The sequence below is a fragment of the Melozone crissalis genome, unplaced genomic scaffold (assembly GCF_028551555.1).
Source record: "Melozone crissalis strain CALT ecotype California unplaced genomic scaffold, PUWL_Pcris_2 ptg000108l_1, whole genome shotgun sequence".
In the NCBI taxonomy this organism is placed as follows: domain Eukaryota; kingdom Metazoa; phylum Chordata; class Aves; order Passeriformes; family Passerellidae; genus Melozone; species Melozone crissalis.
Genome location: NW_026535885.1, coordinates 641,046 through 655,000, shown reverse-complemented (window position 1 = coordinate 655,000; position 13,955 = coordinate 641,046). Strand labels below are relative to the sequence as shown.

At 57.3% G+C, this 13,955-nt stretch overlaps 1 protein-coding gene across 2 annotated transcripts in view; it reads left to right on the top strand.

Annotated features, from left to right (window-relative positions):
• Positions 1 to 3,348: 3,348 nt before the first annotated feature.
• Positions 3,349 to 13,955, top strand: part of RPS6KA1 (ribosomal protein S6 kinase A1) — a 31,012-nt gene continuing 20,405 nt past the window's right edge. The window contains exons 1-2 of one of the 2 annotated variants that reach the window (XM_054292208.1): positions 3,349 to 3,453; positions 10,127 to 10,171. In XM_054292208.1, coding sequence (XP_054148183.1) covers positions 3,391 to 3,453; positions 10,127 to 10,171 — 108 coding nt within the window. In that variant the 5' untranslated portion in view covers positions 3,349 to 3,390. The remainder of the gene's footprint in view (positions 3,454 to 10,126; positions 10,172 to 13,955) is intronic. The other variant, XM_054292209.1, reaches the window with a different exon arrangement.

The window sequence follows — 13,955 nt, the reverse complement described above, 5'->3', positions numbered from 1 at the left end:
CCCGGCTGGGCACATCCCGGTTCGGGCACACCCCGGTTCGGGCACACCCCGGCCGGGCACACCCCGGCTGGGCACATCCCAGATCGGGCACATCCCGGCTGGGCACATCCCGGTTCGGGCACACCCCGGCTGGGCACACCCCGGCTGGGCACATCCCGGATCGGGCACACCCCGGCTGGGCACACCCCGGCTGGGCACATCCCGGATCGGGCACACCCCGGCTGGGCACACCCCGGCTGGGCACATCCCGGCCGGGCACATCCCGGATCGGGCACACCCCGGCTGGGCACATCTCGGTTCGGGCACATCCCGGCCGGGCACATCCCGGCTCGGGCGGCTCGGTTCTGTATTCCCGACAGAAAGGTGCCGAATCCACAAGGCGGGCACCTTCCCTGGAGCCAGCAGCTCCATCAGCTCTCAGCAGAAATCCCGTCCTGAGCTGTGTGTGCCTCTCCGAGGGGCTCCGGGAGATGAGGATGCGGGCACGGGGTGGTTTCACAGAATTACTCTGGAGCAGGAGCAGGGTGGGATTGGCAGACTGAGAGCCTGTGGAGCCGGCAGGAAAAATGCAGTTTGTTCTGCCAAAAAATAAAGGGTTGAGATGTGCTGGACGCCTTCAGAAACGCGTCTGAGCTGAGCAGGGGAACGCGGCGCTCACCTGTGCAGGAATGTGGGCAGGGGCTGGAGGGGTTTGCTCCGTGGATGAGGCTCAGACGAGCCCCACGATCCCCGTGCAGGGAGCAGGAGCTGCCGGGCTGCCCCGCATCCCTCTGCCTGCTGCGGTGCAATTCCTGCATTCCGACCGCTGCCCGGACCTGCCTCGGGAAACGCTGGCATTTCAGGCAGCTGCAATCGCACCAGTGTGGAGGAACAGAAAGAAATCTGCCAGAAAAGCTCTTAGAGACAGCCAGTTTTTCTCATTTCCGGGGCCCCTGCTTCGTATCTTTGTACCACGCTAAGGAAAAATGTTCCTGGGATCAAAACAAGGTGATCCATCATCTCTTCCTCCATAGAGGCAAACAAAGCAGAAGAGGTGAAGAAATGAGATGGTGAATGGGATCTGGGGATTAGAAATCAGGATGTGGAGTTCAGTTCTGCCCTGACACTGAAAACCTGACTCAGTTTCCCTGTGAGGAAAACAACAAGCTCTGGATCTGTTTGGTCAATATTAAAAGTACAGAGAGCGTTGCTGCAAGCTCTAATTAATTGGCTGTCTTAGCAAATTAGAAGAGTCTGTAAATTGTAGCAGATATTTGGAACTCTGCCTTGCAAGGAAGGCCTTGTGCCTGTGAGCTTTTTTGCATTTCCTTGTATGTGTAAAAGCAGCATCACACAAAGCAGGCGGGGATGAGCTGCCCATGGATTCAGAAAAAAGAAAAGACGCAGTGAGCCACGGGAGCACTGGGTTACTGTGTGCTCATGGGGAGAATCACGCGGCCAGCTTTTGGAACAGCCAGTCAGAATTGGATCTGGTGGTGATGACACTGATCAGTCTCCATCGGCTTTGGGGAGGTCCTGGTTTGGGCTGGGATAGAGTTAATTTTCTTCTTAACTGGCTTAACAAATGTTGTCAGCTTCTCTGCAAAGGAAAAATGTTACACAGCCAGCCAGCTGCAGAGGCAAAAATATCTACAACTGTATTTGAGGAGGATTTGATGGTTTTAAGACCAAACTAAAGCATTTTGAACTTTCAGCGAATGCAGCACTGACAAAGCATCCAGCTGATCCCAAGTCTCTGTTTACCACAGCAGCAGCTCTTCCCAGCCTGCAAGTGTCTCAGAAAAATGCCAGCCTATATGTTTTAATCACTGTATTTAGCCATGACAGCCACCCAAACAGCAGATTTTTCTTTTTGCACCCTGCTTCCAGGATCAAGGATGCTTTTTATAGCTGTTCTTTGAGTGGAAATAAATCCTGGGGTACACCGCTACCTCATTTCTCCTACCCTGACATCCTGCCCTGAATTTAGCAGCAATCTCCTGTGGCACATTTCACCTTCTGTTAATCCAGCTGGGATTCAGCATTACCTGGAGCAGGAATGGAGGCAAGGTCAGGCTGAGAACTTCTGCCTTCTCCTGGAGTGCATTGGGGTTTGGAAAATGTGAGTAGAAGAAAACCTTTTCCTGTGTGAGAACCTGACAGGTGAGAATAGCCAGGAATTCTGAACACCATTTTTAAGGTGGACGTGTTCTTTATCCCCATTTTTTAGGGAATTCCAGGGGCACTGCAGGAGGTGATGAGCAGTGATTCATGGCACATCCCAAACCTGGAATCCGGATTTCCTGGAGCAGTTTCCTGAGTTCAGCAGCAATCTGAGCCGTGTCACCACATCTGTCCTCACCCTCTCCTGGTGCAGACTGTGCACACAGGGAAACAGCTGGGCACTCCCACAGTTAAAACCTTTCCAAGGCACAGAAGAGCAGGACTCAGTGTCATGGACTTGTGAGTAAGTTTCAGGTTTTCGTGGTGCTGTGAGGATTCTGCAGAGCCACAGAATGGCTTGGGTCAGAGGATATTTGTAAAGACCATCTTGTCCTGCCGTGGCAGGGACATCTCTCCCTGGCTCAGCCACAGCTCTCCCCGGCAGAGGCTCCCCAGTTCCCAGAGCAGGTATTTCCTAGTGATCACTTCCCGAGGTTTCAGCCTTCCAGTGAAAATCACCTGGGCTGTCCCGGCCATGGTGTGGCCACAGGCCCAGGGCAGTGCCTGCTCCCTGTGCTGGCACTGCTGAGACCCTCAAACTGTGGGGTCAGAGACAGTGAGGGACTGGGGGTGTCCAGGGAGGAGAACAGAGCTGGGAAGGAAATGGAGCCCCAGGAGGGGCTGAGGGAGCTGGGCAGGGGCTCAGCCTGGAGCAAAGGAGGCTCAGGGGGCCCTTGTGGCTCTGCACAGCTCCTGCCAGGAGGGCACAGCCAGGGGGGTCGGGCTGTGCTCCAGGGAACAGGGACAGGAGCAGAGGGAACGGCCTCAAGCTGCCTCGGGGGAGGTTTAGGCTGGATATTGGGAAATATTTCTTCACCAAAAGAGTGGTCAGGCATTGAAACACGCTGCCAGGTTGAGTCACCCTCCCTGGAGGGATTTAAAAGCCGTGCGGATGTGGCACTCGGATTGGCGGTGGCCTTGGGCCGGTGCCGGGGGCACGGCTGCGCTCGATGCTCTCGGGGGGAGCCTTTCCAGCCCGAGCGATTCCGCCGCTGCCCGCTCCGCTCCGCTCCCGCGGCCGCCGCACGCCGGGCTGGGTTTGCCGGATGCTCCGGGCGGCGGAGCCCCGCGGCCCCTCCCCGGAGCCCGGCGCCCGCCCCGCGCCCCGCCCCGGCCCGGCCCGGAGCCGGTGGGTGCCCAGCCCGGCGGCGCTCGGAGCCAGCCCGGCGCGGGCACCCGCCGGCAGCGATGCCGCTCGCCCAGCTGGCCGAGCCCTGGCCCGACATGGAGCTGGTGCATCTGGACACGGAGGTGAGCGGGCAGGCCGGGGGGCCTCCGGGGCGGGGGGCGCCGCCGAACAAAGGAGCGCCCGGCGGGACCCCGCGGAGCGGAGCCGCCCGGCCCGAGCCGCGCCCGCGGCGGGGGAACGCGGACACCGGAGCCCCGCGCTGCCGGTACCGCTCCGGGGCCGCTCCGGTACCGCTCCGGCACCGCTCCGGTACCGCTCCGGGGCCGCTCCGGTACCGCTCCGGCACCGCTCCGGGGCTGCTCTGGCACCGCTCCGGCACCGCTCCGGTACCTCTCCGGGGCCGCTCCGGGGCTGCTCTGGCACCGCTCCGGTACCGCTCCGGCACCGCTCCGGGGCTGCTCTGGCACCGCTCCGGTACCGCTCCGGTACCGCTCCGGGGCCGCTCCGGGGCCGCTCTGGGGTTCGCTGTGCGCGCCCGGGGCTGCGGACGGGGCTCCGGGGGCACCGGGGGCCGCCGGGCTCGCTGCTGCCCGTGCGGGCTGCGATCGTTCGGGCAGTGCAGGCGGCACTCACAAACCTCCCGGGCACGGAGGAAAGCGGACCCGGCTGAAGGCCCAGGGAATAAAGATCTCAATTTTGGGGATTTTCTCCCTCACCCTCGCAGCGCCGTCTTCTCGCAAAGGCCTGCGCCGCCAACTCCGACCACGCTCCGGTGTCACTTTGCTGGACGTGTGCTCTTCCCTCCCTCCTGGCTCTTTTCCTCCTTATTGAGACCCCCAAGGCAGATGTGCAGGAGGGAGCTCATGCCCTGTGCACATCTGCAGGCTGGCACAGCCATTTCCGAAGGAAGGGACAGCCCGCAGCAGTTGTCACCCACGGCAGAGCAGCCAGCTGGGCACTGTGCTCTGGCACTCTTCAGTTAAACATCTTCTCACTCAGACTGGAACCAGCAGCTCTCCTGGAGAAACCAGAGGGGAGTTGGGGATTTGGTCCCAGGTGTTTCACAGACCGTGGTGATTTCTTGTTATGTCAGGATTTGGTGCTGGCACACTCTGTTATCATACCTGGGGATGTCTCCGTGGTTAATTGGTCAGATTTGCTCATTCCTGTTTAAAATTGCCTCTTCAGAGGTCTGTGTTTGAGCAGAGGCAGCGTTTCCCCCTTCCTGCAGGGCAGCAGGGAGACACTGGCCATTTGAGGTGAGGTTTCCTAATTTCCATCAGCCAGGTATGGCACAGCTTCTCCTGGAGCCCCCCGTGAGGTGGGGAGGCTCTGCCTGGGCCAAACACCTGGCACAAAGGTGCAGTGGGTGCAGAGCCTCTGCTCTGAAGCATCGCTGGAGCCGTGAGGAGGAGTTTGTGCTCCAGGCTGGGAGAGGAGGGAAGCCCTGCGGCAATTCCCAAATCACGTCATGTGCCCAGGGCCAGGCCGGAGGTCATTGCTGGGAGACAGGGCTTTTTATTTGTGGTTTCCCCTTCCTAAGAAGGGACATGCCTGAAAAGCCAGAAAACGCTGCTCGACTCATAATGGGAGGAAAGGAATTCCGGTGCCCAGGGCAGGGGAAGCCGCGGGCGAGGCTGCGGTCGGTGCCTGGTGCCAGTGTCCCGGTGTCCCTGTGCTGGTGTCCCGGTGCCAGCGCTGTGTCAGCAGCACAGGATTGCTTCCAGAGGAAAGGCTGGGGGTTCAGGCTGCTGTCAGCTGGCTCCTGGCAGCATCAGGCACTGATTTCCTCATGGCGTGTGGGTTACTCCTAAACTGAAACCGGAGGGAGCCTCTGGCTCTCCCCTTCCACCATCTCACCTTGGCCGCAGCTCCGGGTCAGGGCCAGGCACCACGTGCAGGTGGGATTTCAGCAGATCAGGTATTTTGCATCTCAGGATCTCAAGTGGGACTTAGCAATTTGCCTCCCTTTGGTTTAAAATGAAAAGTACACGCTCTCAATTACAGTGAGGAGAATAATACAGGTGTTCTTCACCTCCACGCCTGGGTCAGACGTACGAGAGCTCCCTGAGATCCAGCAGCGGAGCCAGAACAGGGCTTGGGAGGAGTTTTGCACTTTGAGGTGAAAATCGCCAAGGGCAGGGGCCCAAGGGGGAAGTTTTCACCCCTCCTGGGAGAGGTGGCACCACTGAGAAAGCAAGGAGACGTTTCTGGAACACCGGTTACGTAAATTGCCCTGGGATCGCTGCCATCCAGGTTAGAAACCGGCTTCCTCCGACCTTTGCTTTCTGAGTCATGGAGCAGAGGTGCTGTCACCGTGCTGGTGGAGGCATCAGTCCTATTGTTGAGGGATTTGGGGTTTTTCCACTGTCTTCTGGGAGAACTGGCCCTGTGGTGCCCCTGTTCCTGGCCCACTGGAGCTCAGCCATGCCAGGGAAACGCGTGGGAGTGGGTGGCAATGGGAGCTTGAACTCCCTCTGTCCTGGAGTCTGGGCTTTATAATCATTGCTCCTGCTTGTTTTACCCTTGCCATTCTCTCTTCTGCTTACATTATTCCAAATATTGCTTATGTAGTAGAAAAACATTCCTGGGGCAGAGCGCAAACACTGGAGAATGGAGCAGAGTGACACAGAAATCCTTCCCTGGGAGGGTGGGCATGCCCTGGCACAGGCAGTGCCCAAGGCCAGGCTGGACGGGGCTGGGAGCAGCCTGGGACAGTGGAAGGTGTCCCTGCCATGGCAGGGGGAATGAGGTGGGCTTTAAGGTCCTTTCCATCCCAAACCATCCTGTGTTTCTTTGATTCCATGACTTCATCCCCATAGCGAAGGATCTGTCATCAGGGCTCCGCTTTGCTTCGAATTCTTCTTTCATTACACAAACCTACAACAATGCAACTGACGTGGGATTACGCCAAACTCCACCACTTCAAGCTAATTATTTTTGCCTGTATATATTTATCACCCTTTATTGAGCAGGAGCTGCTCATGAATAACTCTTTTCTCAAGCATGGTAGCTTGAGCAGTGCAAACTACGATCAAGAGACAAGGGAGACAGCTGAGTGACTGTCGTCTCTGATATGCCTTGTGCAGAGACTCCTCTGTTTGGGTTACCAGAGTTCCTTTGGAGATCTCCATTCTTGTAGAATTATTTCCTTTCTCTGAACTGCAATAGGCATGATCCATAAATTCCACTTAATGGCAACAATTTAAACATGCCTTGTTCTTTTGTCAAACTAGCAGGAGCTCTGGGGTGAAGGACTTCTTCCTCTGCTCCTTCCTTGAGTGTTTCATGGCTCATCAGAGTTGGGTGAAAGAGCATCTCTGGGTACCTGGTGCTTATGAGGGGTTTTGGGGCCCCTCAAAAATGGCTGCTCCAAGCCTAAGGATGCAGGAGCAGCAGCAGGCTGCTTTTGCAGGCAGAGCTGTCCATAACCCGGGATGCCTTGAGCTGGTGGTGGGACCACAGAGCAGGACTGGCCCCCGTCCCCACGGCCCTGCCAGGATGCACCTCGTCCTGGTTTCACATTAGAGCACACTGGCCTGCTCTGGAAATTGCTCCCTGTGCCACGGATTATGTGGAATTAAAAGGATTTAAAGCGCAAGATGTCCTAAGATAAATATCTCCCAAGTTCAGCCAGGCTGGCAGTTGCGTAACTGAGCACACTTGTTTTCCAGGATACTTTTCTGTGTGCTATTAAGGAAGCTGGCCGGGGTGTGCTCAGGAGGGGTTTGTGTCAGCTCTGGGGCAGCTGGAGGGGTGCAGAGGTGCCCTGGCTGCCGGGCTGCTGCTCCACGTGCCCATCAGATTAGAGCTCTAATCCCCTTTTCCGCTCACCCCCGGGCAGGGCAGTGCAAGGACAGCCTGCGGGCTCCGGTGAGGCTGCCTCATCAGCAGCCCAGGCCCTGCTCTGGCACAGCCTGGTGAGCTGCTCGCTGCCCCGGGCACCCCAGGGAGGAGCTGCCGTGCCTCCCTCTGCCGCAGACGTTGCCTGGTTGCTGCAGGACGGAGACCTTGGGAGTTCTCTCGGAGCGGGACATTTGGGAGGCTCCTCTGCAGCCCCAGAGTGCTGTGGGAGGGCAGCTGCACCTGCTCCCCCCTGTGTGTGTTGTGCAGGGGCAGGGCAGAAATAAAGCATTTTAAAGAGGCAAATGTCAAGCCAATAAACCCACAAACTATTTCAGCCCTGCTCGTGGCGTGCTGAGTGGCCGTATTTCATCTCGGGAGGTGATGAGTCTGGAGCTGTTTCCATCTGGAACATATACAAATGGCCCTGCAATTCCATATGAGGGAATAAGGACTGCTTTTCCTCTGGTGTGGAAGGAGAGCACTTGGCTCTAAACACTGCAATTCTCTGCTCACACATCTGACTTGTGTCAGCCTGAGAAAGGACCATTTCATGAGGAGTTTCATCCCTCTGAGAGCAGGGAGCTGCATGCCCAGGACACCTCCCTGGCATGGACACTGCTCTCTTTCTTTCTTTCCCCATCCCTTCCATCCCAGGTAGGATGGGTTTCTGTCAGCAGCAGAAGGACAAGTTTTCCTGTGCAGGGAGCTGATAAAACTGAGCCCTCGAAATTCTGGTGGCTCCCAGGTTGGGAGGGGGTTGGGAGGGGTTGGACACTCCCTGCATCCACTCACCCCTCTCCTGACAAGTGTCATGTGGATCTGCTCTCCCCACCAAGAGCCAGGAACTGTTTCCCCCTGTCCAACACAGAAATTCTGCTTCTTGAGCTGTTTGAGAGAAAACCAGCCCTCCCCGAGCTGTGGTTTGGATTAGCAGCCAGTTATGAGCTGTGGATGGGTGACAGCTGAGCCAGTAAACATCAGCCTCTTTCCAAGTGTGGTTATCTCGGTGCCGTGGCTCCCCCTGCGTTGTGGGGGCTGTTCATAAACACAAATTCTTACTTCACTGCTCAGCTATTCCCCGTGCTAATGGCACCGAGGGCTCCGTGTAAACAGCAGGGCAGCATTCCTCTGGGAGAACTCCTGCACAGGCTGTTGGGGCCTGCTTTCAGTCCTTGGCTGAAACTACTTTGGAACTTAAAGCTAAGTTGGGGCTAAGGTGAGTTGTGGAGCTCAGGTCGGGTCCATACAGATGTAAATAAATACTGCAGCATAGTGGAGACCTGAGGAAGAGGTCAGATTGATAATCTCAATGCATCCTTACTGCTCTGGGGAAGGAGTTGGCTTTGTTTCTGTCAGTTCCTGAAAGGCTCTAGAACCCAGCCATTCCCCTGAGGGTCTGAGCCCACTGGCACTGCAGCTCTTCACTTGGCCATAACTTCTGGAAAGGAAGGAATAAACTGCCCTTGTTCTTTGAGGAGTAGAGGAATGCCATGACTTTTGGAGCCTGAAACTGCAGTGCAAACAGATGTCAAAGCAAAGTCTTCTTGCCCTTGTTTTTCTCCATAGTCTGCAGAAAACCTCCTGTACGTGCTTATCCTGCTCTGGGTATCTGTGTCTCAGTGAAATCCACCCATTTTGCTCGCCCGGCTTCCCCGGCGGTGCCGGAGCCTCTGAACCCGATCCCGGTTCAGCCCGGGCTGACCCGGCCGGTGCCGGTGCCTCTGAACCCGATCCCGGTTCAGCCCGGGCTGACCCGGCCGGTGCCGGTGCCTCTGAACCCGATCCCGGTTCAGCCCGGGCTGACCCGGCCGGTGCCGGTGCCGGTGCCGGTGCCTCTGAACCCGATCCCGGTTCAGCCCGGGCTGACCCAGCCGGTGCCGGTGCCTCTGAACCCGATCCCGGTTCAGCCCGGGCTGACCCGGCCGGTGCCGGTGCCGGTGCCGGTGCCTCTGAACCCGATCCCGGTTCAGCCCGGGCTGACCCAGCCGGTGCCGGTGCCTCTGAACCCGATCCCGGTTCAGCCCGGGCTGACCCGGCCGGTGCCGGTGCCTCTGAACCCGATCCCGGTTCAGCCCGGGCTGACCCGGCCGGTGCCGGTGCCGGTGCCGGTGCCTCTGAACCCGATCCCGGTTCAGCCCGGGCTGACCCGGCCGGTGCCGGTGCCGGTGCCGGTGCCTCTGAACCCGATCCCGGTTCAGCCCGGGCTGACCCGGCCGGTGCCGGTGCCGGTGCCGGAGCCTCTGAACCCGATCCCGGTTCAGCCCGGGCTGACCCGGCCGGTGCCGGTGCCGGTGCCGGTGCCTCTGAACCCGATCCCGGTTCAGCCCGGGCTGACCCGGCCGGTGCCGGTGCCGGTGCCGGTGCCTCTGAACCCGATCCCGGTTCAGCCCGGGCTGACCCGGCGGTGACTCTCGGGTGGCTCGGGTCACTGCTGTGACTTTGTGCGGGGCAGCACCTGGAGCCAGCCGGGCGGGGCACATTCCCCGCAGCTATCAGCTGCGATAGGGTAATAATAACCGATAAACGCTCCAGTGAAAGCTGATGGCACAATGGCACAAGGGTCGTTAACTCCTCGGCTGGGCTGCTGCCCGCAGTCCCGGAGCAGCAGGGTGGGATGGAGCAGCTCTGCAGCTCTCTGGGGTGGGGATCTGCACCGACCAGCCCGGGGATCCTCCCTGGTGCTGTTTGTTTGCCCCACGAGCAACACTGGGTGGATAAGGAGCCCCAATTTAATTTGGGGGAAGTGTGGAGAGACTCTCTGGCAAGAGACTTCCCGTTAAACAAGTTAAAAGACAAAAGTCTGGTGTGTGGAGAAATGTTCTACCGCCTTCTACCACGTCCAAAGCACCACCCTGCCCCGTTTGTCCCAAAGCCACCAGCTTTTGTGAGGGACATGAGGAACAATCCCCTGCGCAGCATGTGCTAACAGCGGGTTCTCTTGCTTTGCAGAACGGGCAGCCAGCTCCAGAAGAAGGTGGGAATCCTCCATCCCAGGTAAAAAATGCCCCAGGTGACCTCTGCAGGTGCCCTGAGCGTGGGGGGTGTGAGCTGACTCGGGAGCAGGATGGGCATGGTTATTTTTAAACCCTGTAAAGCTGCTGCTCTGTAGATCTGCAGGAGTGCACGTGGGAGTGCAAGAGACTGGAGACAGGGAAGAGGGAAGATAAACCTCTGTCTTCCTGTCCCTTTGGTCATCCAAACATGCCTGGAAGGTTTTCAGGAGGGCCACCTCGGTCCAGCACTGGGAGCTGGAGGGGGCTGTGGCTGAGGGTGAGAAGTGAGGAGCCCTGGGGTGTTTCGGTGCCGTGTTTATGCCTTTCTCTGTGCTGTGATCTTGCCAGCTGGGATGAGAGGTACAAGAGTATTTGATGGTTTTGGCACAGCTGCCCTTGCTGAGTGTCTGGTATCTGTTTATTCTCTTGCCTCGGTGGGGCTGGGAGAAGCTCCAGCTCTGCCAAGCTGCCCTCTGCATCCTCAGCAGCATCAGCTGGGAATGACAGAAAGACCTGGGCTGCTGTCTCCTGTTTTGGGCAGGGATCTGAACCTGCTACTCCTTCTTGAGGCACCTAAAGCTCAGCCTGCTCCCCACATGAGCAGCGTGGTGTGTAAGGAGTTGATTTGTGCGCTGAGAGCCCTCCCAGGTACGGGACCAGCACGATGCTGTCCTGTGGTGTCTCCTGATTGTGCCCATTCCTGTGTCCTGCACTCATGCAGAGCAGGAGAGCCATGTCAGTGCCGTGAAATCATAATCCCTTCAGCATTTCCTTTTCTGACCCAGCCGTGCTCTGACCGTGGAGAATGACACAACACTTTGGGTTTGCCCTGGGCAGCCTTCCCAAGTGGGCTCTCAGGAGCTCTGTGCCCTCAGCCAGGGCCCTGTGGCAGCTTCTCTCTGAATCATCGGCCCTGCCGAAGGCTCTGGGGGCTTGCTGCTTTGTTTTTCCAGCTGGTTACGTTGTATTTTTAGTAAAAGATATTTAAACCTAAACCCCAGTTGTCTACATTTCAGCCAGGTTTTTTCCCTGGGATGTTTGTGGATTTCTAGCAGTGCCAGGGCATCTCCCCTACCTGTTCTGCCTCTGTCCCACTCTGGAGCTGGCCTGGCACTTCTTTAGTGGCTCGCAAAGAAATCTTTGGGTCAGATGAATTCAGGTCAATGGAACTTGCCCTTCCCTCCCCTGAGAGCAGTGGGTTTACAACTCTTCACTGTGCCTGCATTTCTGGCATGAGGAAAAAGGAATCTTGTGTCTTCTGGTTGGATTCCAGCTAGGTTTTTAAGGTTTGAGACTTTGCCTCTTTCATCTTCAAACACTTGGCTAAACTGCCCTTCCCTAAATGCTGCTGACTGATGTTTCTTTAAAAATCGTTTAGGATTTTTTCCTCTTTGAAGGACATCACCGAGAGAAACCCTGGCTGATTCCATCTGTAGGTGCCATTCCACAGAAAGATCATGAGATAGAAGCCAAAAAGCACTTGAGGTTCCCTTTGCTGCTCTGTGGGTCATGGACATGCAGTCCAAGCTGGAGCAGAGCAGAGGGCAAGTTCTCCAACATCCCAGAGCAGGGAAGCCTCAGAAGCCCTGTGCTGCCTTAGGTGTCCTGCTTTCCACTTTCCTGAGGCCCCGTGGCCAAAATGCCTGTGAGCAGTGTCTGACAATCCCATTTTGGGTAACTTTTGAGCACCCAAAGCTCTGCTGCGTGCTCCTGAAATAACCTCGGTGGCGTTTTCCAAGTTTGTACAAGGTATGTTTGCTACCAGCACCAATGAAATCCCTCCTGTAAACACATACCTTCAGCTTGAGGGCAAGCTCTGCCCTGAGATGCTGCAGATGGGGGAGCAGGCAGCACCCAGAATATCTGTGTGTTTCGGTTCTTTCTGTGGGGAGACATCAGCAGCAGCTCCTGGCTCTGGCTTTACGCAGTGGCCGTCACCATCCGAGGTGACTATTCTCACGTTGAAGGTTGCTCAGGCTCCCTCCCACACCCTTCTGTGCTGTGTGTGGAGAGCTGCACACACAGAGGGGGAAGAGGCACCTTTCTCCAGGTTTGTGCTATCCCTTTGCAGCTCGCTCTGTGATCTCTGCTAAAAATAACCTGGAGCGGCGACAGCGGCGATCGCTGCACGCCCGCGCTGCAGCCCCGTCCCTCCCGGCCCTGCCAGCAGGACGCTGCCAAAGCACAGCCCTCGTGTGCCTGGGCCACAACCAAAGGCTCTCGGAAGGGGAGGAAATCCAAGAGTTCCTCAAAAGAGTCGGGAAGCTCGCAGTTGGTGCTGTGTGAACCTCCGTGGCCATCTCAGCTGAAACTCCAGTGGTCACTGCAGAGGTACCAAGGGCATGGTTTGGGCCAGGCTGGCCCTGGTCTGGTACTTTCTTGCTGCTTTTGTAGCTCCAGCTCAGCTTCCCAGCAAGGACAGCTGGTGTATATCACCAGCTCTTGTGTTTTCTAGCTTTCAAGAACAGTTGTGGTACACAAGTCCCTGCAGGCCCCATTCCTCAGTGTTTGCCTGGGGAATGTCTGCAAGATCCCTGTGCTGGTTGGGGCTGGGGAAGAGTCAGTGCTCACAGTGGATGGGATGAGGCAGCGTTTTGAATTTGCACTGAAAACAGGGTCAATCATGGCCACATCCCTAACACCAGGCTGCTGATCCAATGCAGGATGGGTACAAGGATGGATTTTTTCTCATCCTCTTTGGTGGTAGTGATTAAAAGCTTCTCTGTGTACAGAACCTCATTCTCTCCTGTGTTCTCCAAATTTTAATTGCCAGGTTGGGTGAAATTGGTCCTTGTTCAGCCGGGGAACAGCTGAATTCAGTGGGAAAATGGAAGCTCTCATAACTGGGGTTTTTCAGCCTGCTCTGCAGCCAGCTTGGCTGAGGGGTGAGCCTGTGCTCCCTGAAGGTGCCAAGCATGAGGAATTGTACATGCAAGTACAACACCCAATTAGTGCAATCACTTCATCATGAAAGGCAGAGGAGTGGAACTGCAGTGCTGAGCGTGCCCACACTCTCTCTGGGGAACGGGCTGAGGGTGCTGATCAGCTTGTTCAGGGGTGATAATCACAGAGCACAGGAGAGCTGGGGAAGGGAGAGCTGAGCTCTCCCAGCTCTGCACCATAAAAGGGGCCTTTGAGACTGGATGAGGGCAGCGCTCTGCCACACCAGGCGCCAGGCAGGAGGTGCTCCAGGCTGAGCCTGGCTGGGGCAGTGCAGCACAGGGAGAGATGAGGCTTTTCCCCAGGTCTGTGTAGCTCCTGTTGGTTTATCATGACGAGGTAAAGCTTGCAGACAGGTCCTACCCTGGGCAGGGACACCTTCCACCATCCCAGGTTGCCCCAAGCCCCATCCAGCCTGACCTGTGAGGGTCCAGGTGAGGGAGGGCTCTGGTGCCAGCACTGCCCTGAGCTCCAGACCCACGTCCAGTGGTGTGATCCTGGTCAGTGCTGGACACCACTAATCTCAGCCTCTTAACGTGAAGGGTTTTAAAAACAAACAAGTGAGTGCTCTGCTCTGTGTGTTTGCACAGCTGCTGCTGGTTCCTCCAGGACCTGGAAATCCGTGGAGCTTTGGGAACGGGCAGGTACCTCAGCAAATCCCCTCTCAGCGCACTGCCCCTCTCCTGGGGCTCCCAGCCAGCAGTGTTCTGGCCAGACTGGCCCTGTGGCTGGGCAGGACGTGGGAGCAGAACATCCAGAACATCTCCAGTGTGCTGTGGTGCTGCCTGGAAATTTCCCTGACGCTGCAGGGACTGGGCAGCAGCTGTGGCCACTCTCAATATTTG